Source organism: Meleagris gallopavo, chromosome 20 (assembly GCF_905368555.1).
Source record: "Meleagris gallopavo chromosome 20, MGAL_WU_HG_1.1, whole genome shotgun sequence".
In the NCBI taxonomy this organism is placed as follows: Eukaryota; Metazoa; Chordata; class Aves; order Galliformes; family Phasianidae; genus Meleagris; species Meleagris gallopavo.
Window position 1 is genome coordinate 7,807,299 of NC_139423.1, and position 17,881 is coordinate 7,825,179.

The following is a 17,881-nucleotide window of genomic DNA, read 5'->3' on the forward strand; positions in this document are numbered from 1 at the left end:
CTGATGGTTAATGATTAGTATCTTGGTTTCTCTCACATGGTTTCTTTCTCTTAGATGCATGTTTTTCTCATTGCTGGATTTTTCTGTGGTGCCACACTGTTTATTTCAGGCAGTGGCTTTAGCTGATGCTCAGGACAGAGTGCACCTCTGCTGTGTTTCAACCAAAAGATGCTTGGGACCATGGCACTCATTAACTGGTACACCTATGTCTGCTGCTAGATGAAGTTGGTTGTGTAGAGTTCGGGTGCTGTTCCTTGTAACAAATCAATTTGCTGCTGTTTCAGAAGATCAATTCTTTTGCATAGCTAAAATGGATTTGCTCTTGATAATCATATTTCAGAAAGCTCCTGTTGCTGCTGAAACTACAGTCTTGTATTAGTGCCTCAGGACAGCCATTTTACAACAACAGCTGGGAGCAACTTCTTTGCACATAGGATATTTCTATATGGCAAAGAATGTGGTGCAAGATGCCTGGTTTGCTCTGAGTGCTGTGGTGTAGAGATTAGCAGTCAAATAACGTGTGTGTGCGCTCTGCAGAGGCAGCCTCAGTGAGATGTGGTACCATCCCAGCAACAGCCAGGCTCTCTCTGCAAGGTACTGCACTGGCCTATAAAAACTCTCCCCTTCTGTGCTCTCTGTTTACTATTCGTGCTTTCTTTCCAGATTTTCCCAGGAGTCAAAGCCAGTGGGACTCTTTTCACATGACCCTAGCCTACAATTTAGTTATTTTTGCAGGAAAACCACTATTTTAGAAATATCAGCTGCTGCTTTCACACCGGTAAGTTATGCTGTGTAGGAGAGACTTGGAAGTTGCTGTTTGCAGTGAGGGTTGTTCTTCCTGCTCATGGCTCTGTAGGCAGAGGGTGGCAGGAAGGTGTCCAACGCAGTGGTTGTCTGACTGATATCCTTCTGTAGCAGTGCCCTTCAGGAAAGCCTTGAGGTAGTGGTTAGCACACACTGGAAGGCAAGATGCTCACTTCTTTGGCTTGCAAAGTGATACCTGTGCAAGCCAGAAGTCTGGGAGGGAAACTGGCAGTTAAAAAGAAAAAAGAATTTAAAAAGTAGATCTGGTAGGAGCAGCGCAGGTCTGTTGGTACGTGGAACATCAAATGCTTACAGTGTGTGCTCCTCTGTGCTAGTTAGAACCAACCGAGGAATGTTAATAGCAAGGAAGACAAATCACCCTGTCAGAACCTGCAGCTCGTGCCGTGGAAAAGACCTTCTTAAATTATTCTTAATAGCTATGAATCATCATCTACACAAGCACGGGGATCAGAAGGCACAGTGTTATAATTGCCTGCGTGTGAGGGCTCTGCATTAACCTGAGATGCATTAGGCAGTGCCCATTTCAAAAGGCAGAGTGATGTCTAATAGTAATAATAATATGAAGGATTGAAGGATTTATAGTCAGCGAGTGTGATAAGAGAAACCACTTTGACTGAAGTAATTACTGTTGAGAATTGAACGGCTTTACAGGTGTGTCCTGTGGCAAAAGCACTGAGCTGGGAAGCACTCACTTGAGGTAAAATTCTGTTCTGTTCAATCTCAGAAATCTTTAAGTTAACACTGGAATGTGTGTGACTCTGAGTGTCATCAGAGAAGCAGAACTTTCTGTAAGCACTGACTGCAGTGTCTGTGAAGTAATTTCTCTGCTGAACAGTGCAGCTCAGCCATCCTTACCCACGCGCCAAGCAGGGTGCTTTATAGCCTTGGTGATGTGCCGTTCTGCTTGCAGTTGTGGTAGCGTGTGTCTGTGAAATAATATCAATCTCTATTAGCTAAACATGTTGTATGTGAGTATCTCTGGTTTGTGATACAGAGCTAGTGAATGCCTCAGTACAGCACTGTTATTCATTGCCAGCATGAACATGCGTTTGTCTTGATGCTTCTGAGCCAGTGTTTCCCACAGAAACGGAGATATTTGTGTTCAGCTGGGAGCAGAATTGCCAAGATTGCGTGGAAGTAGGAAGTCTTAGCATGCAATGTCATGTGCAATTGTGAAACGCTTTCCAGAGATGTCCGTGGCAAATAAAAGTCAAAAATAGCAGAAATCTGATCAGAGATCTCAGTAGAGATTCTGGTTTTATGGCAGACTGTATTTGCTCTCCCCCTTTCCTTGACTTACCTTTTCATGTTCCACAGGCTACAAATTACTGATCTTTCTTTCCATTAGAAGATAAGCACCTTATCACCTCTCCTCTTTTCTACCATCCTTATCACTCTGCAGGCAGTGCCTTTGCTCACAGGTGGTCTAATTCACACATATCTAATTAAAAGCAGGGCATTTTTTCCTCTTTGTGTTCAGCTTTGAAGAATGCTGCTTTGATATCAGAGCTGAAGAACAGCTTCATGTGCCCAAAAGTTCTCATTTTTCCAACACTACTACCTTGTCCAATAGAAGTGCTTGCTCCGTTTACAGACTTTGCCTTGGCTGTGTACCAGGGCATTCATTTATTACTGGTGAAGCAGAGAAGGCAATTTTTCATGAACTTGTTAAAGTGTATGTTTGAAGTTGACAGCTCTTCCGAGTCTTGAAGATTAGGACAAAGTGTTTAAATGTGATGAGATAAAGAAGAAGAAGATTCAATAGAGACCAAAGATGACGATAGCAAGATTAGCAAGAAAAATGACTTTTAGGGCTCATCTATTAAATGGGGACATTTTGCCTGAAAGAGGCACCAGATTTCAGGAAACTGGAGACACAGGCAGAGAATAGAACTCGGCATCCAATAGTTCAAATAGTATTATTCTGCATCACTGTTTTAGTGAATGTCTTAGGAATGTTTCTTGCTTTGTTGCTGTAGTGTGCGTGTGAGGGAACACCCCTGCCCTATTCCGTATTGTTTTCTTTAGCAAGACCATCTCATTGATAACTTGTTCCATATGTTTCAATTGTTTTTTTTCTAATTTTACTCTTTTGGTTTGGGATTTTAGAGCTTGTAAAGTACGTAGTAGGATTGCTGTTTTATAACTGTAATGACCATGAGAATTTCAGAGAGATTTGAGGTCAGGCTGTTACCTTCTGCCTACACTGCAGCTTTGTGTACCTGGCAGCTTTGTGTGTGTGGTAGCTCAGCCATTAAGGGGTTGTCCATCGTGTTGGAAGTGGTTGATGTGGTAGATGTGATTGGAGCGGATGTCCTTAAATAAATTACTTTGGAGGAGTGATGGATCCAATGGATAAAACCGGACAGGTCCAAAGACAGTTTCTTGTGAGAACTGTGGTGTGTTCAAGAATGTGGAAGGGACTTAAATAAGAGTGAAATCTCAGGACAGAGAATGCATGGGAAAGTACAATCTGACGCTAAAAATCTTGGCTAATGAAAGTTTAGGAATGTACTTTTTGTTAGATTTCTCTGGAGGAAAAAGCCCTAGAGTAGATGCAGACATACTGCAGGGAAAAAAAGTCAATTGCCAGTGCAATAATATATCTCCGTGATTGCAGCCCCTGGGTTTTGGCTTCCTAAATAACTTGTGAGTCTATATAAAAAAGATATGTGCTCAAGTTGATTTTAATGATATCACCAAATCACTCTTCTTAAACTTCTTTTTCGAAGTACTAAGTCTGCTGCTTTCTGTGGTAAGAGCTGAAACTGCTGTTTCTGTGAATTTGCAAACTATCCTAAATCCATGTGTGAGGCTTCACTACTTGGCATCATGTTGGTATGACAGGAGAATTCTGGGCTCGTAGAGTTCACCTGCCAGTTAAAACCACCTTGAATGCAGAATATTAATTGTTCATTTATTCTTAACTTAAATACTTACAAATATAGTCTAAAAACAAAGTCCTCTCCTGATTATTGTATGCATGTGGCTCTTGTTTTTTTTTTTTTCTGTAAGTGAAGCCCTGGATTTGATAAGATAATGGGAGGAACTTTGCTTGTAGGCCTAAATAAAGCTTTGAAATACTGTTTTTTCATCCCTTAGATGACCTTAAATTTGTACATAATGATACATAATTGTATGATACTGACTTACGAATACTCATATTGCATAAAGTGAATACGTTGTTCTTGATTTTTGCTTTGCAGTACAGAATTGGGCAATTGTACATGATAAGCAAGCACAGCCATGAGCAGAGTGACCGAGGCGAAGGTGTGGAAGTGGTGCAGAATGAACCTTACGAGGATCCAAACCACGGCAATGGTCAGCTAACAGAAAAACGTGTCTATCTCAACAGGCAAGTGCAATACAGAACTGCTTCTTTCAGCATGGCCAGCAATAACAATTAGCAGTGAATGTCCTTGTCAGACAAAAAAGTGAAATATATCTCTTCCCATGGTGAAATTACACTGCTGAAGGTCGAAACCTCCACACTCAAAGGCTAGAGATGTTTTTATATTAAAAACATATATTTGTGACCTATGAAATGCATTGCTCAGTCTTCTTATTACCTCTGACCTAATTGAATGTTGCTGTTTTTCTGATGTTCTTCTATTCCCATTGGCCTGCCTCATCTTTTATTACACTTTTATGCTCTTTTATAGCAAGCAGAGAAACAGCATAGCTGTTTTTATGTTACAGGTTATTCCTCCTTTGCAATCCTGACATATGTAACCTTCACTCAGGCTAAACTGAATCACCAGTGATGTTACATGCTCACACACATGCAGTCAAACAATATATTTTGCCAACATTCAATATTATTGTGACTGTAATTCTTTTTTCTCACAGGCTGGATATAAGACTTGGTAAAAATCAATACATTTATTCCTGTTGTAGAGCTCCCAGACTTTGTTTGTTTCTGGTTAATTCTTTCTTCCGTGTTAAGAAGAGATAAGGCATTATGCAATGAAGGGCATGTTCAGAATCAACACTTTATTGTAATTCATAATAACTACATCTGTCCTAGAAAGCATGTGTAAGACATACTTGGGAAGCATACTGCTTCTGTTAGCATAGGCAGGAGGATCTGCTGCCTGAAGATGGGTATGACCACTGACAAAGAAGATTCACGTGCCTTCAGGAAATTGAAATTTAGCTAAGGTTACAGTGGATGTTTGAAGTCAGGTTTAAGGGACTACTTTACAAGAACTCTTGTTTAGCTTGAGTTTATACTACTTGAATGCAGTCACCTCCTGTAACACAGTATAGGAGCTTACATCAAGTACTTTTAGTGTATTCCTATTTGTATAACACCTCTGTAGACAAGAACTACTTGCATGAATAAAAATAGCCACACTGCTGCTTCTGCAGCAACATCTATCATGGTTACTGCAGGAAGCTGTGCTATTTAGATAGCCATTTGGGGCATCTCCGACTGCAGAAACTCTCACTTCCTACAAGACCAACACAATGCACTCAGAGATAAGGTATTACTGCACTTCCCAGTACAAGTTGCCTTCGTGCTTCAGAAATCCAACCAGATGTACTTCCTGAGAAACAAGGCCAATGGAAAACACAAACTGTTGTACCTTTCCTGCTGCTACATTGAACTGGATATTGAAAACTGTATGAAACCTTTGTGAGTTGAGTACTTGGACAGTGCAGATCTCATGGAGAACCAGTAGCTCTGTAACACTTCGCCAGATCTGTCCCCTGTGCAACTGAGGAAAGAAGCACATATATTAGGTATTGTTAGGCATAATTTTTCCTCCAGCTTGCTTTCTTGTATTAATAAGCTTTGATTTCCTTCATTCCATTCTTCTGTTGTTTGTTTTTTTTTTTTGTCATTGGTCTAAGTTAAATGACTTCCTTGTCATGGTTAAATTCAGGAGTAGAAAGGTGAAGAAATGGTTTATTGGCCCGGTGGTTTGGGCTTTGAATTGGTGGGAACAGTTGTCCTTTCCTGCTTGCACAGCTGATCTTGGCCCAGATACTCCATTCTTATTCTGCAGCACACATGGTTTTCAAGCAGATGGTCTTCGAAGTTTCCTCCAGTATATTTCAGGTGATCTGAGTTGTTTCTGCAACCATCCATCACAGGACATCTTCTTGCACCAATTTGCAGTGAGTTGTGAAGGAGTATCACTATAAAGGTTCCAGCAACAAATAGGTTTGGACGGCTTCGCACAATCGTGAGCAGTTGTCCTCTGTGCTTTGCCAAATGCTCACGAACAATTAATGAGATACTATCATCAGTATCTACATAGATTTAGAAATATTTTGTGTATTTATGCCTCCACTGTTGCTCAAGCAAGCAGTGTGCTGCAGCTTCACTTAAAATGTCATTATTTCACAGACAAAAGCTTCTGTTGCCAAGGTGGTCCTAGCTGCAACGATAGTCCTAAACTTGATATTTTCAGTGATGGTTTCCTGGAAAGATTTATGCGTTATTTTCATTTGTATTTTTTTACCTGCTAATATTTTAATTCTTACGTATGTAGAAAGGTGCATAAAAGGCTGTACACAAAGTTTTGTGTAAAGAAAACCTGTTTTTGAGCAATGTCATCAAAGAGCAAAAGTCAATGCACTTGACTTTGAATCTTCAGATAACGTGCTAATGTCTGCATTTTGCCTCTGGGCAAATTCAATATTTATGCATAGTTAGATCGTGGTTAAAGAAACCTTAATGATCCAAACTTATTTTCCCCTGAAGTTTGCTAATACAGACAATCTTTTTACTTTCAGCACATGTAGTTATGCTTAAATAACTGTTTCAGACATTTATAGTTGGGAAAATCAGTAAAGATTCAGCCATAACCTGAGTGATCTTCTTGACTCCTTGACAGACCAACACGATTTGAGCTCCTGAAGTACGGTGCAGTTTGTGCTCACAGAAAGTCCATGTTTGTCTGAGTGGCCAGCGCTGCATCCCTGTTACTGACAGCTCAAGTGACTGTAATTGATGTTGTTAGGAAGGGCTTGGATGGTGGATTTGCTTGAACTTTGCTTCTTTTTAGAATGTGTGGTTGTTCATCACTTGTTTGGTACTCTGGTACGGGTTTGTGTGCCAGCAAGGGATATGGGGAAATAGGAAACAGCCTCTAAGAACAAAGGACAGAGTCAAGATGGGAGTGGACTGGCACCACAGATTCGCTCATGAGCTCTTATTAGAGGGTGCCTCCCTGTGGCTGAGAACACTGTGACACAGACACCTTGCAGGGCTCACCTGCTACGTCCTCCATGACCTGAGCTTCGAGGCTCAGTTCTTGAAACTGCACTGAAACCTCAGCTTGTGTCTGATCAGAGATCATTGCACTGGTGCCATATTGCTTGATTTGGAGGGGAACAAGCTGTCTTGGTTTCATATACATCTGTGGAGAAATCTGAAACAACGCATGTTTGTAAGATAAAAATATTGTGAAGTCTGAGTATTACTGCATCCTGTGAAACACTTGTCAAAGTATGAGCATGTTTGCAAGCATCTGTATTACATACATGCAGATCATAACATATTCTAATTATGTATTTTCTTATTTTCAGCAAACTACCTAGCTGGGCTAGAGCAGTTGTTCCCAAAATATTTTATGTTACAGAGAAGGCTTGGAATTATTATCCTTATACAATCACAGGTAAGAAATAAAATGATTACTAACTTGTTTTTGAGTAGTTCATCTTACCAGATCGCACACTAAGTGATAGACACAGAGATTAGAGACTATGGCTAAGTAAAAGCTGTAATCTGTGTGATACCCTCCTTGCAAATAAAACATCATGTACTTAGACTGTGCTGACTTGTACTCCTTGTTGTCCCATACGCTTTAATAACACATAAATCAGCAGATTATCAGACAGAATTCCTTTAATGTGTGTTTACTGCAAGGACCTTGCTTCAGTGTTTTATTTCACGTTTCTTTTTTTTTCTTTTCCCTCATCATTCTTTTTTTTTACAAATGGACGATTGGAAATCAGAATACACAGTAAGTTTTCCTTCTTTTTATTCTAAAAATACAGTGTAACTATGTGAACTATAGTACTGGAAGCCAAACTGATTCCTTCTTAATATGTAATACCTTCAATAGTGGAACTGTTTGTTTAAGAAATGAAATGTTGCATTTGAACTATTCCTTATAAATTATTGACTTTTTTTTTTAGCATTTGAAACATGGTATATTTTTATGCAGTAACTGTAACATAGAAAATCTTCTATAAAACAAGGCAAGGCTTTTAAAGTTCTAGTTATTACTTGGAGATATGAGAACATACTTTGTTTTATTTATTGTTTTATTAACTTATAAAATGCTCGTCTCTGGTATGGTATCTGGGAAACTGTACGATCAGTAGACAAAATTAAGAATAAACTGGGCCTGGTGCCCAGAAAAAAAACAGCTATTCTCTCTAGCAGAGCTGAGGCAAAATATAGCATGTAAATCATGAGAAAAATTGTTCTAAATGTATTGACCTCAATAATATACAGTGAGTTTTCAACAGCCTTTGGAAGATGAGGAGGAGATGGTGAGGCAATTCCAGGTGAAAGGAGACTTCAGAAACAGCTGCCTTGATTTAGATTGAGTTTCTGGTTACAGTTAAAATATAACCCATTTGTTTTTAACTCTTCATTGTTCAAAGTCTTGAGCAATGTTTTAAAACCTGTGAAGAATAAAGAGAGGAGAGAGATTTTGATGTGATAAATGTGAAGGAGTCAAAATAAAGGGATTTGGAGGCTTAGCTCTGGAAGCTGGAGGCTTAGAGTTATAAATGTGGTAAGATAGGTTTGAAAACTTGTATAGATGAACTGTGCTTTTCAACATTATGTATGTAGGTTGCTCCAAAAGTAATGTCTCCTATTTGTTTCCATGAAACAATACAGTAACACTGTTTGATAGAGCAAATTCTCAGCTATAAAACACTGTTTTTTCCCAAGAGTCACCACCATTAGCTGACTCAGATGGGCTAATCGAGATGTTCTTCATCTTGTGGTGTGACAGCTGTGCATGACCATCCAGAATGTGGCTTGTTCATATCACTGTCACCACAGCTGAAAAACACCACCCGCCCCTCACTGTGCTCACATCCACTCCTTGGTTCTCCATCAACATTCAGCAAGTGTTGATGAATGTCAGGGGTGCTGTTTTTTCCCCATGGAGGAATTCGGTTCCACCCTTTTGCTTTGTGCACACTCCTATGTCATATGCAGTTGTGTGAGCCCCTTTGCTGCCATCTGTCACACAGCAACAGCACATAATGGCACACTGATGGAAAGGTTTGGCCATCCCACCGACATCCACCCCTGAGGCTGTGGGCCAGTGTGATAGAATAGGAGGCATTACTTTCAGAGCAGCACTTGCGTTTATTATGTATTCTGTGTTTCACACGTGAGTTTCTTACAATAAATTTTACATGTACCGTAAGGGATAGTAACAAAAAAGGGACAGACTCTCAGCTATTTTTGTCTGAAGGCATCTTCAGTGAGGCCTTTTGCAGTTTACAGTAATTAAGTGACTGAACCTTTGATAGCAGCTTAATCTTGCACTGTGAAGATAACAGGCAATGTCTCGTAGGTACCTGTTACTCTATTGAGTACTTTTTTCTTTAACTGAAAGAGACAGGTAGGAATGATTGAAGCAAACAAACTTAGGTCTGAATTTGAAATGCAGTGCATTGTTGAAACCAAAGAGCAATGTCACCCTCAAAGAATTTGAATCAGGAAGTGACCTTTTCCTAATCTGATGAGACAACACCTGGAACACATTTCATGGAGGGTGTGTAGAGGAGATACAGCTGAAGGGGTGTTCCAAGAGCAGAGTTGAATAGTGTTCTAAAGAAAAATCAAATGGGTCTACAAATACAGAAGGTAGGCAAAACAGTGCCTTAGTGACAGTGCCGCTGCCTGTGGGAATTCCCCAGTTCCCATAATTGCTCACAGTGGTGCAAGGAAATAAAGCTAAAAATATTGGGATGAGATTAAGGAAACTGCATTTCAGTCGGAAATCTAAAGCCAGTTGATTGTGAAATGGTATTCAAGGGAAAATAGAGGAAGTTCTTTGCCTCAAACTATTGATTCTAAAACAGAAATGTTAAATATACCACTGGGAATAATTCCAATATTTGCCTAGAATATTTATCTAAATTTGTATCTGTATTTATTAGAGAATTTGTAAAGAAAGCATTAACCAGCACAGAACTTGCCCAGAATGTGTAAGACAGCTTGGAAACACTTTTTTCTAAAAAATGGAAAATTCCCTCTAGAGGGTCTGTGGGACATCAGGGGAATTAAACTGAGCCTCAGTTCGAGGAAAAACTGATTCTGAAATTAAAAAAAAAAAATTAACGTATCATTGACAAATCAACCAAAAATCACATAAATGAAGCAGAACCTTACCAAGGTGTGCATACTACTAGAAAGGAAAAATCCTGCCTTTTTATCTGAATCTCCACTCTAAATGAAGAGCAAGGATCTTAAAGGCTCCGTAGTGTTATTTCTGTGTGCATTAGTGCTTTAGAAGAGGATGTGAATGGCAGACTGAAGCTTGCTGAAAGGCTTAGCCCTATCAGCTGTAGAACACAAAGGCTGTTCAGAAACTGGGTAACATCAAACACATACACTAGAATTCAGTGGTTCAGTACAGACTAATCTGTTTTGCCTGTGAAACAGTACAGATTTCATAAATATGATTTTCTCAAGGACCTGAAATTGCAAGATCGCATAAGGGAAAAAGTTCAGCAAGCATTGAAAATAACTTCTGGATTGCTGTTCTCTGGAATGGTAGTGTGAAAAATCAGGAGTGAGTGGATGCGTGGCAACAGAAATAGGAGTCAGTGTTTGTTGTGTTTGTACTCTGAAGTCTGGGTCTAGTTTTGAGGGCATCCACTTTGAAGAATGGTGTCTATTCCACAGCAGATTTCTAAATCTGACAGCAAACAGCAAGATACGGCTGCCTGGTTGACAATTGGGTCTTGACAGCTGTATTAATAACATGTAATGTGAATGACATACTAAAGATAATGAGCTTTACAGAGTGACTGTACAAGTGATGCTATCTGTTGTGCAATATGTGAAATATTGTAATGCCAGGAAAGCATTTTAAAATGTATACCATGCTGTTTGTGGAGGAGGATCTCATTAAAACTGCAGTACAAAAGACTTGTTATCAGGAAGATGTGACATGGGTTATGTCCCAAGAAATGCTGCTTCAAACCTTGAGCTAATCCTTGCAAGCTTCCTGCTGCTATTGAAAGCGGAGGAAGTAGAAAAAAACGCTTTTGAAGCTGAAGCCAAAGGAATTCATCCAGGTTTGATTGAACTTAGCGAATGAGATAGTGCCTTCATGTTCAAATGGTTGTTATGGTGGTGGGGCATTGCTTAAGGATTGTGAGAAAATCTATTTTTTTTCTGGCTCTTAAGCTTCTATTTAAATTGCTCTGATTTTGATTGTGTGATAAGAAACCTGGTGAGACAGCTTGCTAAAACAATTTTTACTTGTAAGTATGTTGTATGTAATGTTGTTAATCTCATAAATTTGGGATGCTGTATTTAAGGTACAGCTGGAAGAAAGCCCTATAGAAGTAACTCCTCGGGAGTTTCCCTGGTACTGCTGAGTGCCTGCAGCCAAGCAATACTTGCTTTGGGGAATAGGTGATTCCTGCTGCTGGCTTTTAGGAAGAATTCCTTTGCTAGTTTCAGGATGGAACCTCCAACTTGGAAATTGGAGAAAAGATGTCCTGGAGCTCTCAACAAACCCTTATGTGCCAATTTGTTGTAGCATTTACATGTGTATCTTTTTAGAAGTGTGTAAAATAGTCTGTTTTTAGACATCTGAAGAATGACTGAGGAGATGCTTACTCCTCTCTGAGGTTGTCCAGCTAGATTAGAAATAATTACCTAGAAAGAAAACTTGTCTGAGTTGCAAACCAAGTGAAAAAGGAATGCATAGAGCCACGTTTCTGAACCTGCATCAGGACATTGTTCAACAATAAGCAGCACATATCTATTTCATCTCTTCAAGTGACAGTTGAGATTTTGGAGGAAGAGAGGAAGGAAAAAAGAGAGGAAAAAATACATAATCTTTGACAGCTATTGGTATCTCACTTGTAAGTGTATAAAGCAGGATGGAGACTTCAGATAGCGTGTTTTACTCTCTGCATGAAGGAGGAGACTTATCTCAACCAGGCAGTGGTTCAAATTGAGTTAAGAATAGGACATACATTCAGAATATTTATGAAAAACAGTTAAGGAACAGAAAACAGGAGACAGTAATTCCTTTGATTTATCAAAGTGACATTAATTCTTCTACAGCAAATGATGGAGGCAAATATAATCATTTCATCTGCTATGTGTCAGGGCCCCAGAGTGATAGTTGCTAAATGTTCCATTATTGACCCGCTGTTTTCTGATTACTTTGAGAACAAGCGTGTTATGTGCTTCACTTAGCTGCCAGTTTATCCATGAAGTAAATTAGCTGGAAGGGATGTTTTTGTAATTGTTAGGTTTATAATCCTGAGAAGGGGGGAAAAAAACATCAGATGTTTGCAGTGCTCACTGCAATGAATTTGTAGGGTTTTATTCTCTGCCTTTTCTTTATCAGTGCTTGAAATCTGAAAGAAATACATCAGTCTTGTCTTCAGTGCACAAACTTTTCTCCAGCTGAGTGCAAGAAGGGTCTGCATTAAAGATAGAAAAAGTGTATGAAAGAATACAAAGTTACTCCCCAAGTTCCTTCCCCAGGTCCCCTTAAGGTTGGAGGAGAGGCTCTGAATTCGTGCTGTTATTCTGGTAAAACACAAGTTTGGTTCCTTGAGAGATTGTAGCAAAGGGAAGGACTGCTGCAATATTTTTAAGAATCAGATAATAGAAAACACCAAACCTGTGTTCTTACTTAATGGCTTTGTCCCGTTCAGCCGTCCCATTCTTTACAGACTAAATCCAACTGCTTAGGGCAATTCTCTTTTTCCATTTTGCTTACCATAAAGCAGTTCAGACTGCTGTCTGATTCATGGCACTGCCATTTCCACGTGCACACAGTTTCTCACTTGCACTCTCCCTCAATAAATAGGTTCCTGTTGTATCAGAGAAGGAGGTCCTAAGGGAAGGCAAGAACAGAGATATCTGAGTTTCAGAGGTTGGAGGCAACAGTTAGTTAACTGGTTCTTCAGGTTTTTATATGTAATACAAACAAAGAGTGGTTTTCTTCCTTAGCTTGTCCTTTCCAATATTTTCTGCACCATCTTTGCCTTCCCCATGATGCCAGCTTGTGCAGCAGGTAATCTGCACCAAGAGCAGCTCTGTGCTTGCATGCTGTGCTCTCCAGACTATTTTGAAGGTAGTCAATATTCCAGGCTCCATTTGTTTTTCACACTACTTTGATTTTCAGTGAGAAGGTGCTGTTACCAAGTGACTCCCAAAACAATGCCCCAAATTTTTGAATTCAGAACAGTGATATCTCCAAGTTACTCTATTTGAAGCAAGAAAAATAGCATTGCCTGGCTGGTCTCACCTCGTTATAGCAGTTACTGTTTTCTCTAGCTCTAAACTTCAGACTGCCCCAAGGGATCCCATTGTGTATGTTACCTTGGAACACATGTGACCATATTTAAAAATAATAATAATAATTCATTAGCCTGAAATGTGGTGGGAGATCAGAGGGCACCGAGGTGGAACGTTGGCCTCCCTAGGTATGTCAGCATTTAGATATACTTCTGCTTAAAAAAAAAAAAAGTGGCATTAACTTTTGCTGCGTAAAAATAGGTTTTAGGGGTTGTGGCTTCATATTCACAAGGAGCAGAAGTAGGTGCAGCAGTGAGAGATCTGGCTGTTCTTTGAACGTTTGTCAGAAAGAAACTCTGGAAAATGAAACCAAAGCTAAACATGGTGTTGATGAAATAACGCTTACCTGTACAGAACGGGTTACAGAAGGAAAAGAAACTGCTCTGAGTTACCTTCTGTCCAACATATCCACTGGCAATTGCAGGAATTCCTTCAGCCACCTCAGACATACTTACTATGCAAAGGTTATTTTTTACAAGCTTCTACTTCAAAAGATTGTAAAACACCATATGTGCTGGACTGTTTCTTTAAGACTTTGGCAAGTGTTCTGGCATACTTAGGTTCTACCCTGTTCCTCTAAGTGTTTCTTATTGCTATGGCAACTCTAATCAATCACCGTGCTAAAAATAGGCCTTTCCTTTTCCAAGAGGCTATCTGTGGTGAGTTGAAAATCCAACTGCAGTGTCTGCTTTTTCTGTATGCTGCTTTCATTTCACTTTATTTTAATCTGGAAATACCCGTGCTTGTGTGCTGTACTTGGTTACAGACCCACGGGCATTTTGTTGGTTGCTCTCTTGAGCTTTAATCCTCTCCTGGCCCTCCCAAGAAGGATGCTGAGTGCAGGGAGCAAACAAACAACAGCACAGAGAACAAAAACACCTGAAATGCTCTTCGGTTTGGTTGGGTTTCTCTTGTTTTGTTTTTCATGTCCCTCCCAGGCACCTCTAAAGAAATGTGGAGGTGACAATAGGAGACGCCTCCTCAGCAAGTGTTAATGAAAGAATCCTTACCTTGCGACTCTGGAGGCACTAGGGCTGTTCAATAGAAATCAAGTGTAGGTTTAAATATAGGATTAAACGTGCCACTATTTCTTTGTCCAAAGAGGACCCTTGTAAGCTGTAGAGATAATGGAACGGAGGCGTGGAAGCAGAGCCCTGCGCACTGCTCTGCCTGGATGGCAGCACGGAGAGAGCGGTGCTTTGGAGAAGAAATCTGCTGAAAGGTTTCTTTCCTCTGTTCATCCCCAAATTTGATTCCAACTGTTGCATAACACTGAATCCCTGGCTGGGTATATACACAGCCACTCAAGTAGAAAAAAAATGTACTCCTTGCATGAGTAATGAAAGTCTTTTGAACGATGCATAAACAGTTTTCTGGTTCTGCCGGAGCCCTCTGCCAATTAGTCAGAGTGCAGCTGATGAATCATGAGACGCAGTCTGTGAAATGTTCAAAAATTTGGACCCTGCTAAATGTTCCTAAAAGCCACCGAGCCCCCCGCAGCTGCTGGAGCAGTGGTTGGCAGCCAGCTCCGCAGAGCTGTGTTGGCAGTCCAGTTCTTTTTGTTGAACTGTAGCTTTCATTTGGAGGTAAATTCATGTTACCATCTGCAAAGCAACAGTGAGGTTGACTTTTGTTAGCTTTATGCTAAAATGATTTTCTGCTTTTTAATGAGGTGCCATGAGGTGAGTGGCACTTAGTAGTTCTTGTGCAGAAATCTGGAGATCCTCAAGCATTTCCTAACATCTCTTGTTTGAAATGCCAGAACAGAAGGTTGTTTTTAACAGTCTAGATTTGGAGTTGCAGGGAACAACACTTCGGTTCTGTGCTTCGCTGAACTGCTAAAGGCAGCCTAATGGCACCTGAAGTTCAGTCCATAGAATGGCTGCGTTTCTGAGTGTGGTGGTCTGACTCATTGCTGGTAAGCTGTAGATGGTGGTAGAAAGTAGCAGGTATTTATTTTGTTGCAGGGGAAGTGAGAAATCTGTCATTTGGCATTATTCCATGTTTCCTAGCTATGCTTCAGGTCAACAGCACAAATGTTTCTCATGTTTTGTGTTACATCCCCCACTGTACCTGAAACTGTGTAGTGTTCGATCATTTACATCATCCACTGCTTCCATTTGTATCAGTTCTATTTTGGAAGCATCCATTTTAACTGTGTAGCAAAGAAAATTAAATTTTGGCTATCAAATCAAAAGGGCAGATTCTTAACAGGTAACTGAAGCCTGGGCTGCAGCAGTAACCTCGAAACATGCAGACGTAGTGCCAGTAAACGGTTAGTATGTTGTGCTATTAGGGCAGGCATCTCTGCAGCTTTTAGTGAAGACCTTCCTAGAAGCTGGTACTCAGATCTAAGCCCTGAGTCCATAGTAGTGCAGTACCAGGTTCTGCTTCAGTGCACAGCTCTGGGAGGTACTGATAAAAAAAAAAAAAAAAACGATGAATTAATTGGCAGGTTCTGTTCATTTCCTTAAGGATGCTTTCCCTGGGGATGCCCATGTGCAGAGCTGTGGGTTGTTGTCAGCAGCAGCTCTGTATGCCTGGGCTGTGATGCCAGCACTTATTTGTCTTCGTAGAATACAGAGCTGCCATTTGTGAGGTTTTGAAATTCATGACCCCTGTTTTTACCATCCAGGCTCTGAAGAAGTTCTCTTTCAAATGCTCTGAAAACTGCAGTAGATGTCAGTGATTTTGTTATTTTTAATGTGTTCTGTAAGTCACCTCCAGTAGTAATTTACATCTGCAACTTTCCCCATTCTCGTGCATGTGTGGAAAACAACTGGAATGTTCTTTACTTTTAGAATGTGAATCATCTGAGTGATACTGAACATTGTTTTCAGTTGTGATGGCATCTCCATCTGCTGGGTCATTCCATATCTCTGTAGCAAGACATTTATAGCTTTTTGCTTACTTTAAGAACATTTATTTGTAGAGTTCTTGTCATCAATCATTTTTACTCACCTCTCTTTCCAACTAATATTAATATAACTCAAGGTTCTTCATTCCCCCTTTTTTTGTTGTAGTTTTTCTTGATTGTTTGATTTGTTGATGAACTTCTTTCCACAAAGTGCCTACTCTTTGCTGAGGCATTTGTTTGCAGGTGTTTTCAGCTGTCTGTCAGCACAGGAGCAAAATAGTGAGATAGGTGAAACAACCTCAGTTCGGAGAATATCTGGAATTTCTGTCTGTGTGCTAGTTTGCATTACGACGAGATCCACAGGTCTGTCAGAGTGCTTATAAATACTGTGCATCTTCAGCTGGTGTTTTCTGAGACTCATATATCATCAATCTTTAATTGCCCACCAGATGTGGATAATGAGGAACCAGCTCACTTGACACTGAACTTGCCCCATCTTGCACTCTGCATGCTGGGGATTTTTTAATGTTTTGTTTTTGTCACTCAGTGCACAAGCTGCATAGCTGAGAGCTGGCCGCGGTTTATGGTGGATTGAGACTCGTAAGGGGCAGATCCCCAGAAATCTTTACTAAAAGGGGAAATATTTGTATGATTTGAAGGGAAGCTGGTGTGGTCTGTCATCCACAGCAGCCATGTGTGCCATAGGAATATCTTGTTATGTTAATGGGGGGCAGCCTGAGCAGCAGCCTTCTTCCTTCCTCCAGAACGGCTCTGCTATCTGTTCAGCCCCTGGCACCAGAACTCTGTTCTGGCAAAACTCATTCTTTTTTGCACCAAGGGTGGATGTGCTTATGAATATTTCTGCGGTCAAAAGAAAATTGAACCATTATTTTTGAGATGAGATTCATGGAACGGGGAATATATTTTCTGTAGTCTCAAAGGAACAGGCTTCTCATTTTAATTTTGTTGCATGGCAAATTGTCTTGTAAATCACCTCCTTTCTTACTCATCAGCCCATCCCTTAGAAGAATTATCCGAACTTTATCAAGTCCAAACTTGGACCAACAGCAGTGTTAATGCTAAGGCGTGACAGTGCCCTCGTTGTGTAAGCTGTACATACAATACATGAAGTAGTCATTGTCTTTGCAAAGACATTTAGCCATAGGGTATTACTGAGGCATTTTACCAGTAACTACCACCTCAGTTTTGCTGGTAGTTATTGCACGACTTGATGACTAACAGTAAAGATGCTGTTAAACTAACAGTTCTTTAGATGTTGACTCTATCTGCCTCTCTGAAAAGTTGGTTTCAAAGAAGAGGAACAGAGTGCTAAAGGAAAGATATTCCAGTGGAGAAAATATTGCAAATTATGTTGCCTGTTATTATGAAATCTAGTCTTCATAATCCAACTAAATTCAGCAATCCACAGAAAAATTTATTCCCATGTAAAATACAGAAATATTATCTTTGTGAGGAAGAAAAGAATTGCGTCCTTAATTTTATTGCATTATTCTCTGGAGATCATTTTGGGTTTTAGTGTAGAAGATTTTCCATGGCAGCTCATAATCCATCTTAATCGAATTAATAAGAAATTATGCTAAAATTTATTTCCCACTAAAAATGAAAATAAACCAAACCCTTGCATGTCAAGGTACGGG

The 17,881-nt window shown here is 40.0% G+C and overlaps 1 protein-coding gene and 1 long non-coding RNA gene across 2 annotated transcripts in view; one reads left to right on the forward strand and one right to left on the reverse strand.

Moving 5' to 3' along the window:
• PITPNC1 (phosphatidylinositol transfer protein cytoplasmic 1) overlaps window positions 1-17,881 on the forward strand; it is a 72,794-nt gene that overhangs the window by 26,334 nt on the left and 28,579 nt on the right. Inside the window, exons 2-4 of the mRNA XM_019621731.2 lie at window positions 4,032-4,180; window positions 7,366-7,454; window positions 7,795-7,802. Of these exons, the coding sequence (XP_019477276.1) occupies window positions 4,032-4,180; window positions 7,366-7,454; window positions 7,795-7,802 (246 nt within the window). The remainder of the gene's footprint in view (window positions 1-4,031; window positions 4,181-7,365; window positions 7,455-7,794; window positions 7,803-17,881) is intronic.
• Window positions 7,667-17,881, reverse strand: part of LOC146543084 (uncharacterized) — a 41,498-nt gene continuing 31,283 nt past the window's right edge. The window contains exons 2-3 of the long non-coding RNA XR_014887364.1: window positions 12,786-12,902; window positions 7,667-8,472 (exon numbers count right to left, since the gene is read on the reverse strand). This is a non-coding gene — a long non-coding RNA (uncharacterized LOC146543084). The remainder of the gene's footprint in view (window positions 8,473-12,785; window positions 12,903-17,881) is intronic.